Source organism: Macaca thibetana, chromosome 14 (genome assembly GCF_024542745.1).
Source record: "Macaca thibetana thibetana isolate TM-01 chromosome 14, ASM2454274v1, whole genome shotgun sequence".
In the NCBI taxonomy this organism is placed as follows: Eukaryota; Metazoa; Chordata; class Mammalia; order Primates; family Cercopithecidae; genus Macaca; species Macaca thibetana.
This window is the reverse complement of record NC_065591.1, coordinates 25,267,324-25,294,219: the sequence shown is the minus strand read 5'-3', so window position 1 is coordinate 25,294,219 and position 26,896 is coordinate 25,267,324. Positions and strand designations below refer to the sequence as shown.

Genomic DNA, 26,896 nt, shown 5'->3' with positions numbered 1-26,896 from the left:
GGTTTCTGGAATGCAGGGCTTTCAGTACTAAAACCAGGAACATCTGTGCAAACTGAGATATGTTGGTTACCTTATCTTGTGGGTGTGATTTAAAAGTTTTGTTCATTGCTGTATATCCAGAGCTGCAAATAGTGCCTGGCATTAAGTAGGTTCCTCAATTCATATACACTAAATGAATCTATTCTAAAATAAACATAATCTAATCATTTTTTCCACTTTTACCATTTACTTCTTTTTCTTCTCCAGTGTTGTTTCCCCAGCATCTCTTCCTTTCTATCGTGTTTATAGGTTCAAAACATCAATAATTCCACACACAGGCATATGCACTATTTATGAAATATCTGATGGTTGAATTTGAAATACCTACTATTATTTCAAGGCTCCACAAATGAGAAAATAGGTGAAAGCACTTTCTGAGCTACAAAGCATATAATTTTTACTTTTGAGTCATTATATCTTATGAATGCCTAATGGTATCCCACTAATTTCTAAGCGCTCATGGTTTATTTCTGACATTTATCTAATTGTTGATTTTTTACTGCTTAATATTGGTGCTTGCTATGATTACTAAAATGGCTTTCAAATAACAGTCACTAATCACTTTCAGGATTTGTAATAAATTGAGTTTTATGAAAGTTTAATGATAATATTAAAACTATGTTGGCTAATAGATTATTTTAGTAGCATATATTTTCTGATGAATATTCTATCTATCCATATATATTGGCACTTGTCTTTCACAAGAAATGGGATGATGTTTTTGTTATAAAATTATATATATATAATCTGCAGTTTTAAAGCATTTTTCAATATTGTGAAAATTTCCATTCTTCTTAAAGTTTATATTAATAATAATAAAATTATCAGGTCTTTTAAGTGGGATTTAAGAGGAGAATGAAAAAGAGGCACACTTCAATCCCTAGGCAATAATTCACTCGCTTATATTAGTTGCCCGATATTGTTTAGAGTTGAATTCCAGATTGCATAACTAAATGTTGAACAGTATTGACAGATTTTGATTTTATACTTCTCTTAGAAAACCTGAAAATGTGCTGAAAAATGAAAACCAGGGATACAATCTACTTTCAAATAAGGTAAGAATATGTATTGAAAAACCAAAATGTAATTGAGCACATAAACATTGTCATTAATTATTTTAGAGTGACTTGTTTGCAAGACTCTTGAAAATGTTTCAGATGAAAATACATAGCTACATGACATTTTTTTAAGGTCAGAATTAACTGAAGTTCATTCTCTAAGAATCCATTTATGCTGAGAAACATCTTTACAAGCATCCGTTAGTCTGCTTCAGGGCAACTGGAAAGAGAAACTGTATTACTTTTCTCATTTTGTAAAATATTATATGATAATTTTAATAGAAGTAGCTACAGGAACTGGAAGTCCATTTCAACATCTAACATTTAAGGCATTTTACAAATTTTATTAAGATTAATATTTTTTCATAATTCCATTAGTAAAACCTGAGATTTCCCTAGTATTACAATTTTTTGATTAAAATTTGATAGTAACTACAATAAAAAGTACATATCATAAATATATTTATTTTGTGCATGTTTTAATATATTTACTTGAGGTTTCATATATTCCTCTTAGAAGTCTATAGACTTTACAAAACTAGCAAATGTGCTTAAATAGCAATTGGTGAGTTTCACTTTTTACTTCTTTCAATGTGGAAGGGCTGAGAAGTAAGGGGATAAACTAATTGTCATTCACTAGACTTATTAATATATAGGCACAATAGTTGCTAATGGTGCCCATAATGGGTTTCCATCATAACTGAACTAGGGTTGAACTTGGTGGATGCTCTGGCAAGTTTTCAAGTTTAGAGGACATCAATCAGAATATGTTCTACTGCCACCACACAGATCAGCCCCTCTTCTTCAAACAACATTGAATCTTCCCTTTCATCAGGATAAAAAGCAATATATTCACTACTTCTGGCAATGAGATAAAGGCAGGATTGATGCCATTTGGACAAGTCAAATTCAGCAATTCAGCATCAAATATATAATAAAGTGCAGCATTAATAATCTGGAAAATGAAATTAAATTACTAGACCAAATAATGAAAAATAAGACTTCATGGTCTGATTTTCATAGGCCTTCCTTTCTGTTTTTGGTGCAAGGGATAGATGGATGTGCTCATTTTCTGCATAGAACACAATTTACAAAACAAAGATTTTTCCAATATCATGTGATTCCATTAAAATAGCTTCATTTATTGTCTGCCTTGCAGCAAGTTCCTCTCTATTTTTCTTTTTTCTTAATCCTGGGCAAAACAAAAAATGAACAGCAGTTTTACATTTTACTGCTAACCATATTATAAAATTTAATTATATAATTTTACATACAATTTATATAGTTTTCTCAAATAAGGTTGAAATTTCGGAAGTTCTGTTGGCAGCAGTTTAAGAAACAGAAGGATGTGAACTGGTATGTGTTTTGAGAAGGCTTCATTCAGTATCTAAATTTGGATCCTAATTGACAGTGTGCTACATTAATTCTAGAAGATTTCTTTTTTCTCTCATACAGCCAGATGTATCGCGTTCTGTATCCCGATGGAGCATGAGAAGACAGTGGTGTCCCAGCTGCTTCCTATCTAATATGTACAGAGCTTTTAGGAATTCACATTTCTTCTTGCAAAAGAAGAGAAAGAATTGCAGGGACCTTGATTTTTGGAAGGTAACTGTTTAGACTCATTTTTATCAGAAGTAGCTATTGTACAGAATCACATTCTAATCAGAAATAATGGTGCATATGTAATTTCAGGATGTTTTATAAGATATTTGATTCTGTGCTACTATATTTAAGAGAAAGACAGCTTTTTGCAGAGTATGACTGCTTACCCAGCATTCACTTGCTATGTCTGGATAGTTAATGATATCATTATGTTCAAGATTCTTATTAAAACAAGCTGAAGCCACAAATAAGTAGTTGAACACAATATTTTAAATTATATTGCTTTAGAGTGCCACATTGCATTTGTAAGCACTCATCTAACTCTTCAACTTTATCTAAATATCTTGAAGATTATCCCAAAAAGATGAGACTGAAGTTTTTTGTTTTTTGTTTTTCACCTTGATCAATCTTTACCTTAAAAATGTTGGATACTCTGGCGCCATCTACTTAATATGTTTTTATGTTTCAGTGAAGGCTATTCTTAATATGCCTTCTTCCTTTTCTTTCCGCCATGTAAATAGCCCTTACATTGTCAAGAATTTTTACCCCCAGCACATCTATATTTAGAATTTTATTTCATGGTAAACGGGTCTCAAACAATATCCTAATATTTAATTTTTTGATTATAAGGACTAAAAGCAATTATGAACTAGCCACATTTTCTTTATCAAAAAAATTTTTTAGCACTCTTCCATATGCAAATAACCTATTTCAGTCTTTGAAAAAGATACACGATTTCAGAATATTTGAAATACGAGGGGAAATTATTAAAGCTTTATCAGAGCCTATATGTGTAAGCTACACCAAATCCTTTTATTATTTTGCTAATGCAAATACATCTGTACACTTTCAAAAGAGTGTTCAAGACTAAGGTCATGGCAGATGTGGAGGAGTAAAATTCCTGAATAGAAAAAGATGTTAGAGAATCTTCTTTCTGAAGCATCTTGGATGTTTAGGGAAGCAAAATGCATACTATTAGTAGGAAATACAAATACACACACACACACACACACACACACACACACAGATTATCACTGGGTTACTTTAACTTGATGAATTGTAAATGGTGTGTTTTTGGTGTGCATATTTCAGAATACTGCCACCCAGTTGCCTTTGGATAGACTACAAGGAGCAGTAGACATAGAATTATATTTTGGTACAACAGTATAGCGAATATTTAAACAGTCATCTAGGCTTCCTGCTAAACTAAGTAAATTCACGTTTGTAATGGTCTCTAATACATCAGTGCAGCTACTGTTCTGATGGGCCAAGGGTCAAATATGTTATGCAGGGAAAATAGAGGCTTACTGTTAATCAGAAACATCTAGAATTCATTTTAGATTTCTTTAAATAATAGATTTATAGCACTCTACCCTTTATCCCCAAAACCTGAAATGAGGACCTTTGGTAAAAGAGTTTCTAAATTTATTATAGAAGTCAAGTCTGGTTTATTTAAACCTTGCATCAATTTTTTTCACAAAATATATTCATTAGTACTATACTATAACCTCCTAGAAGACTGAATTGTATGCTTTAGATTCCAACCTAACTTTTTAAGTACAAGTTCACCTTTCATCCTATTTGGTAGCATTTTTCTAACTGCTCAGCCACCTCTCACAGCCAAGGGTAATTGCATACTTGGACTAAACCTGCAAGAATTCTAAGCTTAAAATGAAAGAAGCTTCAGGGTCAGCAAAGACAGAGTTTGGTGAACGCAAGCCAAGTAGAGAAAGCAGGATCATTTTCCCTCTCGATTTATATCACTTTTGTTTGTACTAGCACTTGCTTGTTGTTATAGATATTTGTTGGTGTTTTTTGTTGTTGCTTGTTTGTGTTTTTGTGATCTGCAGGTTGGGAATGTGTTAAGTATATTCACTACTGAATAACTTGACAAACAATAGTCAAAATATGTTTTCCCTTTTCTTGAGTCTTCACAGTGAAACCAAGTGTGGATTGTGTTCCTAACAAAGGGAGGTAAGATATAAGGAAGAAAAAAGCCAGATAATTGGTGATCAAAAAAATAGAAGCAAGACTCTTGCATGCTCTCCTTCATTTCCCGTCTTTTTCTCCCATTTTCTCTGACCTACTTTGCTATTAATAATTGATTTTTCACACCTGGAAACCACGAAACCATGGAGTAAGGTTCAACCTGCAGAATTAAGTGTGAGTATCCAAGCTTCTTAGCCATTAGGAGCTGAAGTTTTCTTCAGCTTGGTCAGTCCTTGTTTCACCACCAAGGTAGCAAGTTTCAAGGCCAATAATGAGATCTGTATATATTCACTTGTTTCACATAAAGATAGAAGTCATATACATAATATATGAAAATATCAGGAGAATGCCAAGGTGCAATAACCAGAAAGTTCCCTTTTTACTTGGGATCCAGTGTATGGTCTCTTAGCCAAAATGCCCCCAGCTCCTTAAAAAATACCATTAATTATTACCACTGATTTAGCATTGCCCTCTCCCGGTATGTATTCATCCTTCAGAGCAAATCTAAACCCACACTTCTTATAGCTCTGCAGTTTGCATTTAGAAAAAGATAATCACCTCTTCCAAAAAGATGGAAGAAACCAGAAATCCAAGAGCTTTGTATAATAACAATAATCTAATAATCTAATATTTTGAACGTTAAGGGTCTGATTCACAGCCTTTCACCTAACAGTAAAATTAGAGCTGGCAACCAGTAATGAACTGAGATGATTTCTTTAATCATTTTTATATAGATTGGGAGTAATGCAAGAGCAGGAACCAGATCTTGTCAACTGTGCACCCACGATACTAAAATCTGTATTTTGCACACAGTAGGTCTTTAATAATTATCATTGAATTGAACTGAATTTGCTAATACTCATCACCAAATATTCTTTTTCAGCTCTAGATGATTTAGAATACTTTCATGTTTTGCGGTTATAGTTCATCTGACCAATGAAATTACGTTTAGGAGACAGTAAATAAATTATACTGAAACTTTCCTTCAAGTAGAATTAAATTTACTTCACAAAATCATTATTTTTGAACCTGAGCATTCTACAAAGTATAAGCCTAATGAGAAGGAAAAAATACCACAGCATCCTTAAACATAGATCTAAAACTCAAGTCAACTAGTCAAACAGGACCCTGTAGAGATTGGTTTTGTGACTGAAGAATACTGTAGTATTTTCTTTCTTAGAAAGCAGAAAATCTAATTACCTTCAAGTTTCTCACATTTGAGCCATACTACAAATGAGTTGTGTCCAGGTACAGAAAAACCAACAATATTTTATTTATAATCTTATTTTTAGCTTTTTAACTACAAATTCTGGTTCTAGAGTTGTTTAAAAGTCATGGGTTTTATAGATGCTCATATGCAAATTAATCTGTTGTTTGCTTACTTTTCTTTTCCATAGAATGGTCTCCCTCATAAATACAGAACAGGTCATTACATGAAAAATATAAGATCTTGCATTTTTTTCCTTGTTCTCTCTTAAAAATCTATTTCTAATATTGCATTCCCCATTGGATTACTTCATATGGGTATGAGGGAAAAAGAAAAAAATTAAAAAAAGAGAGAGAGAGACAAAATAGACTGGATCTCACCACTAGAATTCACCATAAAAATCTCAAAGTGTAACAGAATTCTTACAAAATTTCCTAGACCAGTTCTTTAAGGAATTGAGATCTGCTATGAAAAATATGGCAATCAGGGAAGGGAGGAACGAGATGTGGGAAAATAGTGAATAAGTGCAGCAAAAACAGGTTCTGAGGAATACACATAATTTTGTCTGCTTTAGATCACAATAGAATTTTTAATAAATAAATTTCTTTTCTTTTTTGTTTTTTTGTAAAGACACTTTTTTGAAACAGTAGATTTAGCCCAGTCATTTGTGTCATTTTTAATAAACTGTCTTTTTTTTGATTGTTTGTTTTTTGTAACTCTGTAAATGTTTTAGATTTGAGTCTCTTGTACATTGTCTTTAGAGTTCATTCGGATCAATAACGGTTCATGCACTGAACTGTGTATTGAATTTATTGTGTTAACTGTTGTTGTGTGGTTGAAGGGAGATTTGTATGAGTTATAGTGATTTAGGTGCTCATGCTCGATAGCAGGCATGGGCAGGTGGCTTTCCATGGGTGTGTCTCCCGTAATCTCATCATCCACATTAATTATTTCAACAGTCCTTGTTGGGGCGTGATGGTTTTGCCGATGGTGCTGCTTCCTCATCTTGTAGAAAATGACCAGCATCACTGCAGCCATGAGTGTGATGGCTACAAAACACCCAATGATGATTTTGGTAGTCTTCATGACCTCATCAATTCCTGGGATCCCACTGTTTATATCAGTCACTGGGATGGTGAAGGTTTTCTCTGTCGATCTTGTGCTCTGTGGCGTGAGAGAGGTGGTCACATTGGTGGTCTCCCAGTCGACCACTGGAGTGGGACCCACATTGTTATCTGTGGTCCGTGCCTCATCCTGAGACGGTTCCATAGTCTCTACTGTGACAGTTGAAAAGTAGGAGAAAGGAGTAGTGGTTGCTGCAGTAACATTCAGGGTGGCTGAAGCAGTAGTATTCCCAACGGAATTACTCACCATACATGTGTACATGCCTGTATCTTGCACGGTTACATTTGTGAAATTTAACGTACCATCACTGAGCACAGCTATCCGCACTTTGTATGCCCCATGTGTCATGACTGTTCCGTTTGGAGTAATCCAAGATACAGATGTCAGTGATGTGGAAGCCCGACATTTCAGCTCAGCTGCCATGCCTTCAGTGACATTGAGGTCTGCAGGGGGCTCCACAATCACCGGAGCATAGCATGTGAAGTAATTCTGGTCAAGCTCTCCAATGTACCTCCCCTTTAGATTGGGAGGAGTGTTACACCGGGCACAACAAGCTGTGTTGGAGGGGGCCATGTCTTTTATCCACCAACTGAGCCACAGTATGTCACAGTTACAGTTCCAAGGGTTGTGATGTAAATGTATCCGCTCTAGATGATGCAAGGGAGTGAAGAGGTCATGAGGCAGTAATGTTAGATTATTGTGTGCCAGGTTGATCTCCACTAGTGACTGAAGGTTGTCAAAGGCATTCCGTTCAATCACTTGAATCTGGGATTGTATCATCCACAGTTTTTGAAGGTGCATCAAACCCTGGAAAGAGCCAGGCCTGATGGCAGATAAATGATTCCCAGAAAGATCCAGCTCATCTAGTTTTATGAGCGGCGTGAGGTTAGGGATTTCCCGAAGGTTGCACATGGCAAGGTTCAAATACCTCAAGTTGGACAGACCTTCAAAGGCACCTTCTGAGATATATGAAAGTCTTTTCAATTCCCCTAAGTCTAGTCGGCGCAAAGAAGGAATTCTGTTAAAAGCATAAGAAGGGATGCTTTCAATGGGGTTGTTTCGCAACCAGAGCTCCTTCAGTTTAGACAAGTATACAAAAGCTCCATTCGGGATGGTAGTAAGACGATTGTCAAAGAGTTCCAGAGTGTTGAGGTTTGCCAGACCATTGAAAGCCCCAATTTCAATGGTTCTGATATGGTTCCTACTCAACTGTAGGATTTCCAAGTGCCTCAAGTGCTTGAAACTGTTCACTTTGATGATCTGGATTTGGTTCTCATGGAGGTTCAGCAGCCGTGTGTTAGTGGAGATGCCATCCGGAACCTCACGCAGGTTTTTCCGAACACAAATCACCTTGCTGAACTGGTTGCTGCAGGAGCACACAGAAGGGCAGGTCTGAGCCCGCACCAGACCAGCCACCACAAGAAGTTGAAGAGCCAGCAGCACCACAAGCAGGGGGTCAAATAGGGCCCTGTTAAACCTAGGACCTATCATTATCTGCTGTGGATGTAAGGTCATCTTGTTCAACATTCATAATTTATCTGGTGTTGGTCCTTCTAGAATTCAAACAGTCTGCAAAATAAAAGCAAAAAAACAATTATTAGATTAGATTTACTCTAAGTATCTTTCTGGAGTAATGTCAGTGATATAGTGTATCAGCTAAAGCCATTATTTGTCAGACAAATTAAAAACAAACCTAATATCCTTTATTAATCTGCATGGTTCATATTTAGAGGAAAATGTACCTTTAATCCAAATTAGGAGCCATCCAAAGCCCACATTCCATGAGATGTATAACCACAGAGTAAGGGATCAATGAGGTAGAGGACACTAATGTATTGTTTACCAATCAAATGTGGCCCAAATGCATGAGGACATATAATATATATCCCACCACTAGCTTCAATGCCCACAGCAGATTGAAAAAGTTTAGCAAATAGGACTTTGGGGCTATATCAAACAAACTAAAAGCTCCTTTGCAAAAGTAGTAATAGCTGACATATTATATTGAAGGTTATTTTATGTGCCAAGCACCATGGGCTATATACTTCATAAACAAGCCTGTCTAGAAGTGGTTACATAATTTGTGGTTCCCAGTGCAAAATAAAAATGTAGGAAGCCTTATAAAAATTATTAATAATATCAAATCAGTAACAAAAGACCACTAAACCAAGTGTGGGTCCATCTTAACGTGGGTTTCTTTGCAACTGCACAGGTTGTAGGCCCATGAAGCTGGTTGTGATCCCTTGTAATCCTTACAACACTTCTCTGAAGTAGGAATTGTCATCCTTTACATTTTCAAAATGAAGAAATATCATCATAGAAGTGACATTCAAGAAGTCACATGTTTAGTAAGTATAAATCAGGGCTCAGATGCTCATTAGACTGGTCCCAGGGAATATGATCTCACATGCTCCATAAAAATGTTGCTATGACAATAAAGGTAAATGCAAAATATTTTTCACTAATTTCTTTAAAATGCCTGTCCTTTGGGGGTGACCTCAGCTGTAAGCACTGGCAACTTAATTTATGGTACCTGTGAAGATGCACTGAAAGAGTGACATGCACATGTATATATAAACTTCTAGAGATTCTCATATACCGACTCATTATAACATAGCTGACTGCAGCCTATAAGCAGACATACCACATATTAACTATTTTCCCATGAAACATAATTTTTATTTACAGAAAAAAAAGTATAACAGGACTATTAAGTCTTGTGTCCCTACTCTTACTGGTTTTGAGTAGATTTTTGGGAAGGAAAATAACTCATCTCCTGCATTTCTTGTGGCCACAGGAAGTCTTCCAAAGGAGCTTACGTTGTTACCAAGTATACGCCCCACTCAGCTGGCTTATTGTGGACTGGGCACCTGTGTAATAACTTCTCCCAAGTCTCTCAACTTAATAAACAATGTGTCTTCTATGAATCTCTTGGAAAGAAAAAAAAAGGGGGGCAGTGAGAGGGGTCACCACATTTCAATTCAAAAAGGTACTAATGTAGGACCCATTATGTGTCACCTGGAGCAAGTTACTTATCCTTTCTGCGGCTTAATTTCTGTCCCACTTGCAAAATGGGAATGAAGATATTAATATTACATACCACATAGGGTTGTTGTGAGGATAAAATGAGTTAATACAGAAAAAGGACTTAGAACAATGCCTCCCACATGGTCAGAACTCAATAAATGTTAGATATGATTATCATATCATGATAGATTATACAAAATATTTTTAATATGAAATATTAATTTCATTATATTAATTTCACAAATAATAGTAATCATTATGGTAATAATTATAGATTTAGAGTTATAATGAAATGTTAATGTATTTTTAATATTAAAATATTTTCATATTAAATATTAAATAAATATTAAATTTAGTAATAAATTATATTAAAATATTTATGTTTGAAATAACAAATATAATTCTATTAATATATTAATAAATATAAAAATATTTTATTATAAAATAATCATATGTAGCATTTATTGAGTTCTGACAATGTGGGAGGCATTGTTCTAAGTCTTTTCTGTTGTTTCCCTCAACCAGACATTTTGCTAAGTAGTGGGCATATAAGGATGAGGAACAGAATCCTTACCTCGGGAGAATTTAAATTTAAAGGGTGAGACAGATAGGCAAACAGATGAAGTACAATGATATATGTTCATTGCTATGACAGAAGTCCACACTGGCACAAGAGCACTAACATCGGAGCAACTTAATCTATGCTGGAAAACCAAGGAGGTTTCAGAGAAGACGGATATCTGATCTAAATTTTGTAGAAGCTGCTAAGAAAAGGAAAGAAGGCCATTTTAAGCACGGAGGGATCAGCTGAACCAAGGCAAGCACACGTGAAAAATGCTAGTACATCCAGGGAACAGTAAAAAGTGCCCTCTGTCAGAATGGAAGGCCTGAGGACGAGAATGAGAAAGGAAGCTGGAATGAGATCGGGTAAAGACTCTTAAGGGTTGGTTACGTCAAACTTAAGAGTCCCAATTTTATAGTGCAGGCAACATGTTTTGTTTTTAGCAAAGAATGCTATCATCGGCTTTGTTTTGATAAATGATGATGTGAGGTTAACATGGGGCAGAGACAAGCAATGGAAGAAACTAGTGGCAAGCAGAGCAATTAGGAAGATCTTCCTGTTGGCTCAAGTGAGTCTTGGAGAGAAGCCAATGCCAGAGAGCGATCTAGTTTCAAAGCCAGCACTTCCTTGTCTACCACCGGAGGGTTTGAGGAAGAAGGGCTGGCTCCTTTTTAGGACATGATCCTTTCACTAGTGAGAAATAGTTGCATTTACTAAATAGCCTACAGAAAGTGGAGAAGAGGCTTTTTTCCCTCAGTAATAGGAGATGCACTCTTAAGGAAAACCAGCTGCCATTAGCAATCCTTAAACATATACCCACATTTACAAAACCACTGTAAGGAACCTTGGTCTTAAGAAGGTGATATTTAAAGTCCTCAATTTGTTTCTGGTTTCAGAGGCTTTTGTGTCCTTTTCTATGACAGCAAAAATACTTGACTAATAGATTCTGAGTTACACTAATTTTTTTCCCCAGCCTTCTAAGGCCAACCAACTTGCTTCCTTCCTTGGAGCTGTTGCAGTTCTAGGTTGACTTTTCACACCATCTGGTACTGTGATTATTTGTTTCTGGGTGGTTTCCTCCATCAGCCTGTGTACTCTGTGAGAACAGGGGCCATGTCTGATGGATTCCTCTTAGCCTATTGCCAACACAGTGCCTGGCATACTGTAGGCACAAAACAAAAAGATATTGAAAAATGTACAACAAAGCAAATATCTAATCACAGCCCTTTGCATATATGTAGTCACATGTTCTAATGTATTAATCATGCCTTCTTATTTTTTTGTGTTTTCTGATGTTCTAACATTTGAGGCCTTGCTGAATCTAGAGAGGCTACCCTTTCAGGGCTAGCAAATTCCTAGAAGTAGTCAAGGACTTGCCTATAAGCATGACTTTCATAAACAAACCAGCCAATCCAAAGGTCAAACCCCAGCCACCTTCTTTATCAGCTTCTCCCAAGACTCTTAACACTCAGACCACCATTCCCCTGCCCTAATCACCCCACGTCCACTTACCACTTACCAGGAAACAAGGGACAGCCCCTATGTCCCAGAGCCTGCCAAAATTATTCAAACTAGCCAATCACAAGCCCATTTACCCTGCCTTCCCCTAAAACCACAATAAAGACTCTTGCCCCCATTTTCCACTGGCTGCTCCCTACTGGCTGATCCTGCTGCTTCCCAGTGTGGCCTCCACATGCTGTGTCATGCCCCCCCTCCTGTGAGTTGTGAGTAAAACATCACTTTTTAAACAGCAGCCATCTCCTGGTCTGTTGCTTCACTATAGCTAAATAATAATAAAACCTGAATTTTAAAACAATGACTAAACAAAAAGGCCTGGCTCATCATGTCAATCCTGTTAACAGTTTTTATAGGACTACACGTGTACTCTGTCCCATTTATATCATGACAACAATGTGGTTGGTAGGTTTCATAACCTAAGTCAGATAGAGTTATCCTCCTTGTAAATTTAAATATGGCCTTAAATAACTCTTTTATGTTTTCATTATCAATAAAAAGCTATCCAAATTTCCAGTAATAATGACCATCGAAAATTTATCATTTGAGTGATTTAGTGTAGTTTTATATATGCCCTCTCTCCCTGAAACAGACATAGGTTTCAGGGGGAGAGGGCATATGTTCTTAAGGTCATTGGGCATAAAATAACATAGCATGCAAATTCCCTGATACATAAACAAATTAAAGTTTTTACTGTTGGGGTCCCAGGGTCCAGCTCCTCTAAGCTTTCTCCCATTCCCTACCGCGTAGCCATCCTTAGAATCCTAGGGTCTCAGGCAAAACAGGTAGAAATAACTGGTTGACTGGAAATAGCACAAAAGTAAAGAAGATAATTCCTTACTCTGCTGTTTGCCACCTTTTTCCTTTTAAAATATGGGGCAATAAAGGCAGCCATGCTCAGTGGTCAAGAGAAAAGGGTCCAGTGTGAGACTTCTTGAGATCATATCCCTGTTTGACCCTCAATGACCTTAAAATTGAGAAAGTTACTTGATCTCCCTATACTTTACTTTCCCCATCTGTGAAAGAACAACACTGTTTTCTACTCAAAAGGCTTTGGTTACAGCTGTCACAAAATACTGTGTATGTAAAGTTACTGGCTCATAAGAAGCAATATATAATAATATTTAATACATATTAAAAATACAGTGATGGGACACTCAATTTCTTCCTATTTTATAAGGCAGGAGCAACAATAATATATCTTATTCAAATTTGTGGTAAGGATTACTTGATATATTCAGGAACATTCTATCAGTAAAACACATGCAACAATGATATAGTGCTATTAATTATAAGGTATGTGCATCTATTCTTTCTTACTCTCCAGACTGAGTTTTATTTTCTACTTCTTGCTTCAAGGTCTTTGTGCTATTGCAATTAATGAGATTTTCTATAAATCAGTCATAAGTAATGCTCTAAGAATTATAGCTGGTTCAAAGCTAATTTATAACCTACAGCAAATAATGCTTGGTACATGCCCTGAATTAAATCAACTACTATCAACAAAAGGTTTTTTACTTTAATATCTAAATTACGTTACTTTATATCAAAAGACAGGCTTCAACATCTCTTTCATAAGATGTTTTTATCACATCAAAGGAAAATTAATTTAAAAGTATGCACTATCCATTACAATGTCATCTGACAGCATTTATTTACAAATGCATTTGTGTGAGTTTTGAATTAAACTATGATACTTTTAGTCTTGTCCCAGAGGATATCTTGACTTTGTCAACAGACTTTCTTCCTTTACTACCCATGCTTTAGTGCACTGAGAGCCAGTGCAGTGAGAGACACAGAAGCAAGTATATATGAAAGAGTTAGCTAATGGAGATGCTTTATTTAGCACAGTATCATTGCTAAATCATCATAGGCTTTGTCTAGATATTAGAACTAGTTTGTAAGCAAGGAGGGAGAAAGATGAATTCAGCTAACCACAACTGTACCCCTTCTTTCCCTCCTCACATTATCCTTAACAAACCTCCCTAAACAGGAGAACTAAAACTGCTTACCCCTCGACCCTAAGACTCCAAACCACACCTTACCATCTACATTAACATGACTTTGCTGTTCCACTGTCTGTCTTAGCACCTCTTTCCTCTTCTGGGGCTCTTCCACCAAAGCAAATGGCTTCACTGATCCTTATAGGAACTTCCCCCAAAGTTCTATCTACTCTTTCATGGAAAATTCAACAGACATCTGTGCTCAGATTTACTGAATCTTTTGACTCACCTTGCTGTTTTCCTCAATCCTAAATTGTTGTGTCATAATTCTTGTATAATCCTAAACAAGTTTCTACACTGAAAAACCTTCCTAGACTCAAACTTCCAATTCTTTTTTTAAAATTAAATTAAATTAAATTTTAAGTTCCTAGACACATGTTCAGGACGTGCAGGTGTTACATGGGTTACACGTGTGCCATGGTGGTTTTCTATACCTATCAACCCATCACCTACGTATTAAACCCTGCATGCATTATCTATTTCTTTCTGATGCTCTTCCTCCCCCCGCATCCCAAACAGGCCCCAGTGTGTGTTGTTACCCTCCCTGTGTCCGTACGTTCTCATTGTTCAGCTTCCACTTATAAGAGAGAACATGTGGTATTTGGTTTTCTGTTCCTATGTCAGTAAAACTTCCAATTCTTAATAAATTCTGACCTAATCTTCACAGTTCCACTCACAGACACTGCCAAACTTTGTGAGGTGGTTCTTTTCCTCACCACCATAATCAATAAAGTCAGCTCCGCCTTATCAACAAGTTATATTGGTGATATTTCGGGAATTACCTTTTTACAATACTAAAGGTGTATTATTCATTTAAAATGTGATTGAATCTCAAACAATATCTTCACCCTCCCCCACCCCACAAACACAAATTTGTTGCTTACCCAAACATCCTAGCCCCTTACTCTTTTCTAAGGAAATTTTATATAGAAACATTTACTCCCATGCAAAAACGAAACAAAACAAATATATATAGATATAGATATATATATATAGATATAGATATAGATATAGGTCTATATACTTTTTATGTCTATATAAAAAGTGTGTATATATATACACACACATATATATACTGTTTTATCTGTTTTGGGAGAGGCTGACCCAGTACTTAAGGGTGAATAAATTTCATTTAAGCTAGAAGTAGGCAAACTTTTTCTGTTAAGGGCCAGATAGTAATTATTTCAGGCTTTGTAAGCCATGTGATCTCTTGTTGCAACTACTCAGTTATGCCACTGTAGCAGCCATAGACAAAAGTTATATGAATGGGCATCGCTGTGCTCCAATAATACTATTTATAGTATAAAATAATAGTTTTGGAAATTGTAGCTAGAGCAATCAGACAAGGCAAATAAAGGACATCTTGGAAAAGAAGAAGTCAAATTATCTTTGTTTGCAGATGACACGATCTTATATTTGGAAAACCCTAAGGACTCTACCAAAAAACTGTTAGAACTGATAAATTCAGTCAAGTTGCAGAATACAAAATCAACATACAAAAATAAGTAGCATTTCTAAATGCCAACAGAAAACAATCTGAAAAAAGACATCAAGAAATTAATCCCATTTACTATAGCTATAAATACAATAAAATACTGAGGAATTAACTTAAATAACTGAAAGATCTCTACAATGAAAACTATAAAACATTGATGAAAGAAGAAATTAAAGCAGACACACAAAAAATGGAAAGATATTCCATGCTCATGGATTAGAAGAATCAATAGGATTAAAATGTCCATATTACACTAAGCAATCTACAGATTCAATGCAATCCCTGTCAAAATACCAAAGACATTCTTCACAGAAATGGAAAAAAAATCTTAAAATGTATATGAGACCACAAAAGACCCAGAATAGCCAAAGCTATCCTGAACAAAAAGAACAAAACTGGAGGAATCATATTACCTGACTTCAAATTATACTACAGAGCTATAGTAACCAATACAGCATAGTACTGGCATACAAGCAGACACATAGACCAATGGAATGTAATAGAGAACCCAGAAACAAATCCATGCATCTACAGTGAACTCATTTTTGACAAAGGTGCCAAGAACATACACTGGAGAAAGGACAGCCTCTTTAATAAATGGTGCTGAGAAAACTGGATGTCTATATGCAGAAGAAGAAAACTAGACCTCTATCTCTTGTCACATAAAAAAATCAAAATGGATTAAAGACTTAAATAGACATTGTAATGAGATATCATCTCACTCAAGTTAAAATGGCTTTTATCCAAAAACAGTAACAAATGCTGGTGAGGATGTGGGGAAAAGGGAACCCTTGTACACTGTTGGCCAAAATGTAAGTTAGTATAACCACTATGGAATACACTTTGGAAGTTCTTCAAAAAACTAAAAATAGAACTATAATATAATCAAGCAGTTCCACTGCTAGGCATATATTTCCCAAAAAAGGAAATCAATATATGAAAGAAATATCTGCACTCCCCTGTTTATTGCAGCACTATTCATAATATCAAAGATTTGGAAGCAATCTAAGTGTCCATCAACAGACAAATAAATTTTTAAAATGTGGTACATATATACAATGACATTCTATTCAGCTATAAAAAAGAATGAGAAACTATCACTTGCAACAACATGGATGGAACTGGAGGTCATTGTGTTAAGTGAAATAAGCCAAGCACAGAAAGACAAATTTCATATGTTCTTACTTATTTGTGAGAGCTAAAAAGTAAAACAATTGACTAATGGAGATAGAGAGTAGAATGATGGCTATCAGAGACTGGGAAGCATAGTCGGATGTGGGGAGGCGAAGGAGGGATGGTTAATGGGTATAAAAATATGGTTAGACAGAATTAATAAGATCTATTTGATAGCACAATAAGGTGACTACAGTCAACAATAATTTACTGTACATTTTAAAAGAACTAAAATAGTAAAATTGTTGTAACACAAAGGGTAAATGCTTGAGGTGATGGGTGCCCCATTTACCCTAATGTGATTACTACGCATTGTATGCCTGTATCAAAGTATCTCATGTATCCCATAAATATATACACCTACTATGTACCCACAATAATTAAACTTTTTTTTAAAAGAATATATATATTCTATTTCCTAACCATTTAAAAATTCACAAACATTCTTAGCTCATAGAGCACACACAAAAAAGTAGCAGGTTGTCTTACAGATTATAGTTAGCTAAGCTCTTGTCTAAGCAAAGATTGATAGTACCATTCCTGCTTTCAGAGACTAATGAGGTCTGAACATGTGACACAATTTGGCTAATAAGATGTGAGGGGAAGTCAGTTGAGGGATTGCAGGAATTTTTTTTCTCTCACTAATAAGAAGAAAAACATGGGGAAGACATAATTCTTTGTTCTGTTTCTAGATACTGTTGAGGGTAAAAGATGCCTAGAGCTGCTGTAGCCATCTTGTGGCCAAGAGGGGAGTCAGCCTGAGGACAAAGCTGATATATCAAGAAAGAAAAAACAAAAAAATGGAAAGAACTTACATCTTTGATATTTGTGATAAGCAGCTGAATTAATGAACCCTGTAACTGTTTTTCCTCTTGACTTCTTATTATGTAAAATAATATATTACAGTATAAGCAGTTATTTTTTCTCTGGTTATATGCAGCCAAACCTATCCTGATACATTCATATTCATTTCTTCTTCCTCTGTCTCTGTCTCTCTCCTTATTTCCTCAGCGAATAGCAAAGAAAGGGGAAAATTTTATATTTTATTTTCCTATACTATTATAAATACGAGAACTTTCAAAGGAAACAAGTTAAGGTAAAGCAACATGATATCCTTATAAGAAAGGTCTGAAGCTCATCCCACATCATGCTAAGAAGGATTTCTACTGCAAAATCATTTATCTGGACATCTCTGGGTTTTAAAGGATGCTAGAATACACAGGAGAAAAAACAAAACAAAGAATTAAATAACACCATTACCAAAGGTAACACACGCCTTCAAATCAAGTTTATTTCATAAACATTTCCTAATATAGATCATTTGTTTTCCCATTTTTAACCCAATCTTGCACATCTTGAGCTTTCTCCACCCCTTATGCAGGAGTATGTAGTTCTGCAGATTTTCAGGGAAAAGAAATTTGTTTTTGTAAATATGCCCAGGGCTGAACCAGTAGGTAAATGTAATGGAAATGCTACAACATTTAAATGGCTATAACCCAGTGAATCAACCTGTCAAGTTAACAGGCAGCTGTTTAGCTAAACACACTGACTCTGCAAAGTTTCTAGAAAATGCTAAAATTTCAGAAGTTGAGATTTATGGGAAAAAAAAAAAACACACACACACACACAACCAAAAAAAACCACCTGACTGCATTTTCACTCTTCTAGAAGACTTATTTGGCTCACAGTGGAAGAATGTATAATGTATTCTTAGGGTTTATGTTTCTCTGTAGTCAGGACTTCTCACCTAATGATATTTTAATGTTGTCACAAGTGTTGTAACTATATATTACTAGTGGTAACATTACCATATCATTAGGTGAGAAGTTCTGACTACAGAGAATTATGTACTAGCAAATTAAAACAACAACAACAATGTGGCTGCCACCAACATGGGCTCATGTGCTGGAGAGTATAATAAGGATTGTAAGAGAGCTAAATGACCCATGTCTTCAAGAACTTTCCCATCTTAGAGCTATAAAACAAATTATAGACATATATCAAAAATTTAAAAATGCACAGATATGCCTATAGGTACTAGTGTAAGTCAATATATTCAATATTTACATGCCATAAATAATTGCCAGAGATTAATGTAGGCATAGCTAATCAGAGAATGCTTTAAGAAGAGAATTTGGGGATGGGCATGGTGGCTCACACCTGTAATCCCAGAACTTGGGGAGGCTGAGGTAGGCAAATCACCTGAGGTGGGGAGTTCAAGACCAGCCTGACCAACAAGGAGAAACTCCATCTCTACTAAAAATACACAATTAACCAGGTGTGTTGACACATGCCTGTAATCCCAGCTACTCGGGAGGCTGAGGCAGGAGAATAGCTTGAACCCAGGAGGCGGATGTTGTAGTGAGCTGAGATAGCACCATTGCACTCCAGCCTGGCAACAGAGCAAAACTTTGTCTCAAAAAAAAAGAGAATTTGGGGCCAGGTGCTGTGGCTGATGCCTGTAATCCCAGTACTTTGGGAGCCGAGGTGGGCAGATCACAAGGTTAAGAGATCGAGACCATCCTGGCCAACATGGTGAAACCCCGTCTCTACTAAAAATACAAAAAGTGGCTGGGTGTGGTGGTGGGCGCCTGTAATCCCAGCTACTCAGGAGGCTGAGGCAGGAAAATCGCTTGAACTGGGAGGCAGAGGTTACGGTCAGCCGAGATTGTGCCACTGCACTCAAGCCAGGCAACAGAGCTAGATTCCGTCTCAAAAAAATAAAAAAATAAATTAAAAAAAATAGAGATTTGGAATTTTATGCAGGTCTTTAAAGGAGTATAGATTGGCATGGAGGCAGGGCAGTATTGGAAGAGGTAGGAACTTACTCATGAAAGCAGAGTAGGAGCACAAAATAATAAGAAAATTGACTTAATGGAAGTAAAGGATTTACACTATAGAACTTAGTTAAACTAGCCCAATTGCGGAGCACTGCAAGCCTAATAAAAATTTTGAATATATTTTAATAAAAAATCTTAGAAACTTGAGGCTTTTAAGCAGGAGAGGGAATGATGAGAATATTGTTTTAGAAAGTTTCTGCCCTCGTCCCTAAAGGAAATTGGAGAGAAGACTTTGACGAGAAAGTAAGTGACTTTAATAATCGACATCCCTAGTATTGCTTTAAAAATGAATGGAACCGATCTCCAATCTGATTATCTGACTACTGAGACGCGTATAGTTCAAATTAATACGCCCTAGTTAAAATCCTGTAGAGCATGAAATACCAATGAAGAGAAAATTAGCTTCTGCATATGGTCATGTTAGAAAATATCAGGGTACACAAAAAGAGCAGTGTATCATTTTGGAATCTCCGATCTTCAAGTCAGGAAAGAAGCATCTTTGATATCTAGTGTGGCTCATGTCCACCCTGCAAATTGCACACAAAGGACTACTAAACACACATTTAGTTTTAGTCCTCTTTCTAATTTGAAACAATGCTGAAGCAAACAAAGAATGCCCAATCTACAATAGTAAGACCCAGCAAAACAAAAACCAGCTTTAGAGTACAAGGCCTCCTGCTGGAAGGTTGGTTTGGTATTCCTGACTCTTTGATCTTTGGCAAATTGGACTTCTCGGAGCTGCACCTTCCTAAGTGGGAATGATGATAACAACGCAATAAATAGACATTGTGAGAATTACACGAATTAAATGGCATTGTGTACACTGAAAGCAAATCCCCAAACTTGCCCCTGAACCTCCATAAAAGCCACTACCAAGTGACCAGTTGCTCAAGGCAAAAATGTTAAACTCTTCTTTGACTTTTCTTTTTCTGTATTCACCTGCAGCCCAGCACTATTCTGATTCAACTTTAAAACATAATGTGGGTCTGTCTACTTTTCCTCATTGTCTCTTTCTAGATTATTTGTCATCTTCATTTCTGACTTGAACCTCTGAAACACACTGCCATTAATTTCCCTACTTTGGTTAACTGTATTAGCACAATTCATTCTTTATAGAGTATTTAGATTGAACTTTTAAATTATAAATATGTTCATGCTATTTTTTTTAGTTGAAACACCCCTATTAGCTCTGTACCTTTTTAGAACAAAATGCAAACTGCTTTGGTCTCCAAGACACAGCCTGACCTCTGTCTGCTTCTCCCACTTTTCAACTTTTTCTTACTCCACCTTCTCGGTTCAACCCCATTGGCCTTTCGTGGTTTCTCAAAAGATTCAGCTTGTTCCCGACTCAGGACCTTTGTACTAGGATTCCCTCTGCCTGCAATGTGTATCCTTTGATTTTTGCATAGTTGGTTTTCCTTTTAATTCTGGGCTCACTTTAAATTTTACCTTCTCAGAAAGTTCTTTTTGATTACCTAGCAAAAAGTATCCCTTTTGTCATATTTAATAAGTTACCCATATTCAATTTTCATCATAGCACATATCACTATTTGTTATTTTTTCTCATACACTCAGGTGCATATTTTCTTACTGCCCGTCTCACCTCGGTGGAAGGTTAATTTCCATGGAGTAGAGACTTGTCTTCCTTATTCAGTAGTATTCACCTAGAACAGCAATCATGGAGTATTGTTAAATGCATGAATGAATGAATGAGTGCTCAACCAGACAGAAGCAGGTTGAAAACTCATTAAGTCAAGGCTGTAAACTCACTAAGGACCCATAGGATATCATACTCACTTATTGATCCCTAGCACCTAGTAGAACCCCATTCACATAGCAGGAATTTCATTGATTTTTGGAATAATGTTTTCCAGTTTGTAGTTATTTTCATAGAAGTTTCTCCTACCAAGAGCTGGGAAGAACAGTGATTTAAAGATCATCTCACTGTCTCTTTGCATTTTTTTTTTTTGAGGGGGATGGGGTGGGTGATAAAGTTGGGGAGATTTCCCTATTTCTTTCTCTTTGTCTATTATTATCAGTAGCAGCCCTGTTTTATGTTTGACCAAACAATGCCCTCTGCTGTATGTGCCTAAAATAACACGATTACCTTGAAAATTTCTGCCTAAGAGGATGCCTAGTTGTTTTCATGATTTGCTTCTTCCCCCTTACATGTACTCCAGAGCTAGGGAGGACTGCTTTCAGGTCACTGCATTGGATCAGACCACTTTATAACAGAGAAAGGAACTCCTAGAGTCAGCAAATGCCTTTAAAATGGAAGGGATTCTTGATCACCACATTCCTGCTACAGAGACTCATTTGAACCATTTATTTAAAAATCCATGGGTGGAAAAGATCTTCTCACTCTACTATCACAATCTAAAGCAACAAGATAGAATAAGCAAGGGACTGGGGAAGGCTATGGCGGCTCCAAACCTTGTCTTAGCAACAAAAAGTCAAATCTACTTCATGCTAAAAAATCCGACCCAGGGATACATTCACAGCTTGGCAGGGCTAAAAATAAAATTAATTTGTTTTTTTCCTGCTTGTTTACCCTCTCATGATGCTGGAGAGATAAGTGTACCTGGCATGAGGTTTCTGACTGTTTATAAATCCTTTTGATCTTATTCACTTTTTGATATTAATTATTTAAGAAAATGTAAAATATAGATGATCAACTTGTTTCTCAAATTATAGGGTGGGATTTGAGGTGTTTGGGGGTATGTTTATGCTTTTGACAGCAATTTGCTTTAGTGAAATGTATAACCAGAGAAAAATATTTAAAATCTCGAGCTCCATGTACTGCTAGATATTTCACTCTCCAGGTAATGAAATCAGAATGCTCCAATGATTCGAAATATGCCTGTTGGTAACAATACCTACATTCTCCTTTGTGCTAATATTTTAAGTCTGGAGACCCACAATGCATGAAACTGTTGCTTCTTTTTTCTTCCTTTTCTTTTTTTCTTCAAGTTCAAGGGACATTTAATGATTAATATATGTTATTCCTTATCTCCACAAGTGGTCTTTTCTTTTCATATTTTTCCCATAGGAGATTTTCAAAGCAACGTTTTGCAGACTTAGTATAACAATACATAGGAGCCTCAACAATCACAGTGCAAGAAAGCATAGCCCACCAAGAGTTCCCCAGTGCCTACAGAATTAAGCCAAAATCCCTTACTGCCTCTACCCACTAGATGCCAGTAGCAACCTCAGTTGTGACAATCTACAGTGTCTCCAGACATTGCCAAATGTCCCCAGGGGGGCAAAATTGTCCTCTTTGAAAACCACTGCCTTCGTGTGACATGTAAGCCCCTCCATAGTGCTGTGCCATTCTGCTTTCCCAGTCCTATCTCCTACTGTTCTTAACACAGTCTAGGCTGCAGTCTGTTCAGACTCTAAAAATACTCCCTCTACTTTTCCTCTTTGGGGACTTGCTCCTTCTTACTTTAGATTGAAATTACCTACCCTGATTTTTTTAAATCAAAATTGTATCCAGTCAGAGCCAATTTTACAATGGCTCTTTCTACTAGGCTGTCACCAGTCTTATTGATCAGTATAAATATCCATCCTTCCCCTAAATTGTCTGTAAAGCCAAGACTGTAACACTTACCAAATCTGTGTTTGCATGTAAATGTTTAGGAATGTGTTCAACCTATTTCATCATAAGCTTTCTCAAAGACAGAAACTGGATGCTATTTAGGCATTCAATAAATATTAGCTGAATTGAATTACTGAAATATGTCACATCTTTTAATTCATAGTCAGCAGCCAAATTGATAAATTAATTTTATAAAAACATAATGTATTGAAGTCCATTGCTAAGACTTACATGTGAACCAAAAAGATAGAAAAGGTATAAAACTTAGTTTAAATGATAAAGAGAGGGCTCAATAATTACTCCTTGCCACCCTCCATATAAACAAATGAAAGCTTATATATTAAAATTGTGAAGAAGTAAATTACCAAAAGTCAGCATGTAAATAGGGGATTGAAAATGATGGGTTAGGGTAAAAAATCTATCCTTAGCAGCAGTAACCTGTCTCCTACACATTACATCCAGAGTATCTTGCATATTATGTATGCTCAATATAGAAATAAATATGTGGCCTCAAGAAAAGGTTGATTGTTGCAGATTTCTAGCTGCTTACACAACTAAGCAGACACTAATAGTACATAGAGACTTAAAAAACAGAGAACAAATTTTTGTAATACCCTTCTGTGAAACTGCCTGGGGATTGAGTATTGTGATTTTGGACTCTATTATTGTGAGGATAAATGAGTTAATATAGAAACTGTCAGAACAGTGTCTTGTACATAATCAATACTGTAGGAATATTTGTTATTGTCTTCATTGTTTCCATTATTTGTCTAGCACTGATGACAGTTAAAGTCCATATATGGAGAATGATTGATGCATCGACTATAATAATATAACAATTTGAATCATACAATTAAGTTCTCTTGTTTTTTTTCATCAATAACCTTATTTGATTATTATTTCCCTTTCCATGAAATTGTACAATACCATAATGGGTTCCTAAGTTTATTAATGGGCTTCAAATCATTTGTGAACCTCCTGAAATTATATGCCGATTTTTGTTTAAATGTGATTATATATTTTTATACAAAGATTATTCATTAGTCTTAACATCATACTCTCAAAGAGATTTATGACTCCAAAAAAGTTTAAGTTCCATACAAAATAACTGATAGACTGAAGTGCTTGGAAGGTCTGTTAGAGTTCTAGCTATAAATTAGTGAATTGGCATTCCGCTCTATACATCAATTTCTTACGTGTTCAGCAAGTACATTTACAACCTTCTCATAATGAGCTACCAAAATCAAATTTCTGAGAGTAAAATCCCAGGTCTTGAGTAAATTCCTCAAAACAAATGCCCGTTGGGAAGGGTCTTGGGATGCAGTCTACCCTGGTGACAGCAATCTTTGCCAAACAGCTTAAACACTAGTACACAAGTGACATTTTGTCACTCCATGTCATTTCTTTAAGGATTTGGTGGCAATGTATGAATCAGGATGCAGAATGATAAAATAAGGTCCTGTGCTCCCTCAACAGAGCAGAAATGGGAACTTCTCTGTTCCAGAATCTTCTTTCATTTTCCTATAGTTTATTCCTCAAAGGAAAATGTAGTAATGCATTAGCTAATGCATTGATGTTTATCTCTTAGGGTGTTTTGGGTGACCATGGCTGATGCCAAAGGAGAAAACACCGTACTTATGAATATTAGTGGAAAAACAACCTTATAAAAGAAATAAATATGAAACAATAATATTCTATTAAAACAAATATAACCAAAACCCTAATAAGGATCCTCCCTCAATAAACAAATCTGCGTTGGAGAGAGGGTAAACTGCAGAAACAGGTCATATGTTTTAGCTTCTTGGGATGCACAATAGGCTGATTTGCTCTAGACTTTCAGTTTGAAAAATATATGGGAGAGAAAAGCATATAAAAAGGGCTGAGTATTTCAAATTATGTTTAATCAAAATATGTAGAAAATTATTTTCCATATATATTTTGTTTTCATCTAGGTTAATGACAAAGCAAGTAACTAAAGAAGTGGTTTTGAAAAAAGATCTAACAAGCCCATCTGAAACCTAAGTCCTTGGCAAGGCAGGCAGAGAAGGATGTGATTTCAGAAAGTTGGTAATGCGGTTAATAGCCTTGCTTCCCAGGCTTCCTTTGGATTGATGACTGGCTGGGAGGAGTTGATAGTCATTAACCCCCAACTTCTCATTAATCCTTAGAAAATGCCCTGTGCTAAGGTCACCAATGCCTTTATAGGTTGAAAACAAACAAACCAACAATAGCACCCAAAAGGCATATGGATTTTTATAATGAGCAATGCAATTTAAATTACCATGCAAGGCAATTCGAAGAGAATAAATATCATGTACATAGAGTCATTCAGATTTAAAAATCACATTCCAATGTTTTACCAAGTACTTACTTCCTTGTTCATTATTAAATAGTACGAAACCCCAATTTCCTACAGAGTAACCAAAAACATATTTATAACCCCAGGCAAAGCACTAAAGATGTCTGGAATTCATTTTATAGTAGGGTGTGGGGAAAGAGAATGTCTAAAGTCATTTCAGCTATAATAATATATGATTCTAGGTATACTCTCTAATGCTATATTTAACAGGGAACTCCAATTCAGTAACTTGTCATCATTGATCATTTGTAATAGGGTACTGAGACAAGCCCAGTATAAACAATAGTCATAAACCAATGCCAACATGCTCCACTGAGGGAGTGTCTATGATTGCGTAGATCCTTGTAAGTATTCTGGGTGTTCAGAAAGAACCAGTGAGGCTTGAGCAATCAGTGAAAGGTATGTGGACAGTGGATCTAGGGGATATGTAGATTTGAATAAGCAAAAGGTCTAGCATTTCAAGAGAGAAAAGAAAGAAACAGGCACTTTCCTTCAATAATGTTTTTTGAGTGCCTACCAAATTTCAAGCACAATGCTCACTTCTTGGCACTTAGGGCCAAGTGTCTCTCATCAAGAATCTCACAGTGCAGTATGATTCACAGGTGAGTACGCAGGGAATTATAATGCAGCAGAAAGTACTAGAGAAATTCTATTCTCTATTCGTTAGAATTACGTATTATAGCAGCACACAATAAGGAACATGCACTAACAGAGCAGAAAGAGAGAAAAAAGAGAAAGAACCAGGTATGGTGGCACGTGCCTGTAGTCCCAGCTACTTGGGAGGCCGAAGCAGAAGGTTCACTTGAGCCTAGGAATCTGAGCTCAGCCTGTGCAACATAGCAAGACACTATCTCTAAATAATAATAATAATCAAGAAAAGAGAAAGAATTTGTTTGAAAATAGGCACAAGTTGGGTAGGGAATATATATGAAAGTAAACACGACATAGGCAGTGGAGTAGTAAGTAGAATAAATGAAATAACACCAGGATATAAAAAATAGACAAGGAATTGAGATTTGATATGAACTCATGGATAGATGGTAGGGACTTGATTTTTCTTTCTGACATGTGAGTAGAACTAGAAAGGTAATGGAGATATAAGCAAAACTCTAAGATGAATGGTTTGGAAACTACTGCCCACAGGCAAAACTAGAAGGGAAAAGGACAGTGGGAAGAGTATTTAAGGAAAAGCAAGTCTGCAGTGGTATGGAATATGAATAGAACAGAGTGAAATAGATTATTTCAATCATCAAACTATAAAATAATGATGACCTGGGTCAGGCTTTGACTTTTACCTAAAATAT

General features: G+C 36.0%; 1 protein-coding gene across 18 annotated transcripts in view; it reads right to left on the bottom strand.

The window, feature by feature from the left end:
- Window positions 1-2,205: 2,205 nt before the first annotated feature.
- Window positions 2,206-26,896, bottom strand: part of LRRC4C (leucine rich repeat containing 4C) — a 1,316,491-nt gene continuing 1,291,800 nt past the window's right edge. For 13 of the 18 annotated variants that reach the window (XM_050758335.1, XM_050758338.1, XM_050758336.1 and 10 more), the window contains 2 exons: window positions 21,239-21,299; window positions 2,206-8,589 (listed from right to left, as the gene is read on the bottom strand). In XM_050758335.1, coding sequence (XP_050614292.1) covers window positions 6,625-8,547 — 1,923 coding nt within the window. In that variant the 5' untranslated portion in view covers window positions 8,548-8,589; window positions 21,239-21,299 and the 3' untranslated portion in view covers window positions 2,206-6,624. The remainder of the gene's footprint in view (window positions 8,590-21,238; window positions 21,300-26,896) is intronic. The other 5 variants (XM_050758334.1, XM_050758344.1, XM_050758350.1 and 2 more) reach the window with 1 other exon arrangement.